Genomic DNA, 1,341 nt, shown 5'->3' with positions numbered 1-1,341 from the left:
ATTTACCATATCCCACGATAGCACAAGGATGACGATAACAATCAAATTTAAAAGTTTTTTTTTTTACCCCATTTTTGTTTTGTTTTATAAACACATTTATACATTTATCTCCCCTTTTTTAGTTTTTTTCCTGATCAGAGTTGGAGGAAAATTCTGGACCTTGGTTCTGGTTCAGATCTGAACCCTTCCCCGTGTGCTTTTCAGCTCATATAACTTCCGTCTCATTACTGTTCGTCTCTTCAGTTCATCCAGAACCTTTTTGTACTGAAAACGTCCCTTCAGTTCATCCATTACTTTGTTGTACTTAACCACCAGTTCATGAGCTTCATTTTGCTGCTGGGTCAGACGTGGAACCGGTTGTGGATTCTGCATCTGAACCTGCAGGTCTTGGACTTGGTTCTGGAGACGGTCATGTTCTTGCTTTGCTTTCAGATTTCTCTCCTTCGTTTTTAAAACTTTCTCCTCCACATCTTTCACGTCTGAAAGCTTCTTCTGGAGATCATCAACTTCAGCATGAAGTTGGAAGTTTTCAGCTTCCACCTGGTCAGCTTCTGCTTTGATCTCGTTATATTCCGTCTCCAGTGTTTGACGCTGTTTCAGAAGATCAGTCATCGTCTTTCTTTCCTCTTTGAGGGTCTGTGTTTCCTCTCGAAGGGGTCCCAGTTTATCCAGTACGGTGTTGTATTTAACAGCCAGTTCACATATTTCCTCTTTCTGCAGTTTCAGATGTGAAACTTCCTCCAGAAGCTGCTTCTTTTTGTACTCAAGTTTAGACTTTTTTTCAGAGATTCTGTCATATTCAGCTTGAACTTCCTTAATTTCTTTATTTGTCCCCTGGAGGTCTTTGACTTCTTTCTCCAGAGCAGCGACTGTCAGTTGTGGGTTCTGGATCTGAACCTTCAGGTCCTGGATTTGGTTCTGGAGAAGGTTGCTTTTGTTCTTTGCCTTCAGATTTTCCTCCTGTGCATTATTGAGTTTTTCTTGCACATCGTGAAACTCTGAAACCATGTCCTTCAGCTCTTCAACATCTTGTGTCTGGTTGAAAACCTGTTTCACCAAGTCGCTGGTTTCTGCTTGTAACTCCTTACATTCAGACTCCAGCGCCTTACGGTGTTGCAGTTCTTCGGCCAGTGTGTTTCTCTCTGCTGTCAGAACGTTGATGTGTTCTCGAAGCGATTCCTGTTCTCTCTTTTCCTCCTCACGTCGAACGATCAGCTGACGTGTTTCCTCCTTCTGCTTTCTCTGATCAGAAATCTCTTGCTCCAGTTGAGCCTTCAGAAGAGTGAGTTCAGACCGTTCCTCTTTCATTGCAGGATAGTTCTCCTCCATCTTCTTCTGATC

General features: G+C 42.6%; 1 protein-coding gene across 1 annotated transcript; it reads right to left on the bottom strand.

Annotated features, from left to right (window-relative positions):
- Positions 1-6: 6 nt before the first annotated feature.
- On the bottom strand, positions 7-1,329 carry LOC112141594 (myosin heavy chain, muscle-like). Its single transcript, XM_024264740.2, has one exon. It carries the CDS (start codon positions 1,327-1,329, stop codon positions 172-174), a length of 1,158 nt encoding a protein of 385 aa, XP_024120508.1. The 3' UTR covers positions 7-171.
- Positions 1,330-1,341: the final 12 nt, after the last annotated feature.

This window comes from Oryzias melastigma, unplaced genomic scaffold (genome assembly GCF_002922805.2).
Source record: "Oryzias melastigma strain HK-1 unplaced genomic scaffold, ASM292280v2 sc01691, whole genome shotgun sequence".
Lineage (NCBI taxonomy): Eukaryota > Metazoa > Chordata > Actinopteri > Beloniformes > Adrianichthyidae > Oryzias > Oryzias melastigma.
The sequence above is the reverse complement of the archived record's forward strand: the minus strand, read 5'-3'. Positions and strand labels throughout refer to the sequence as shown.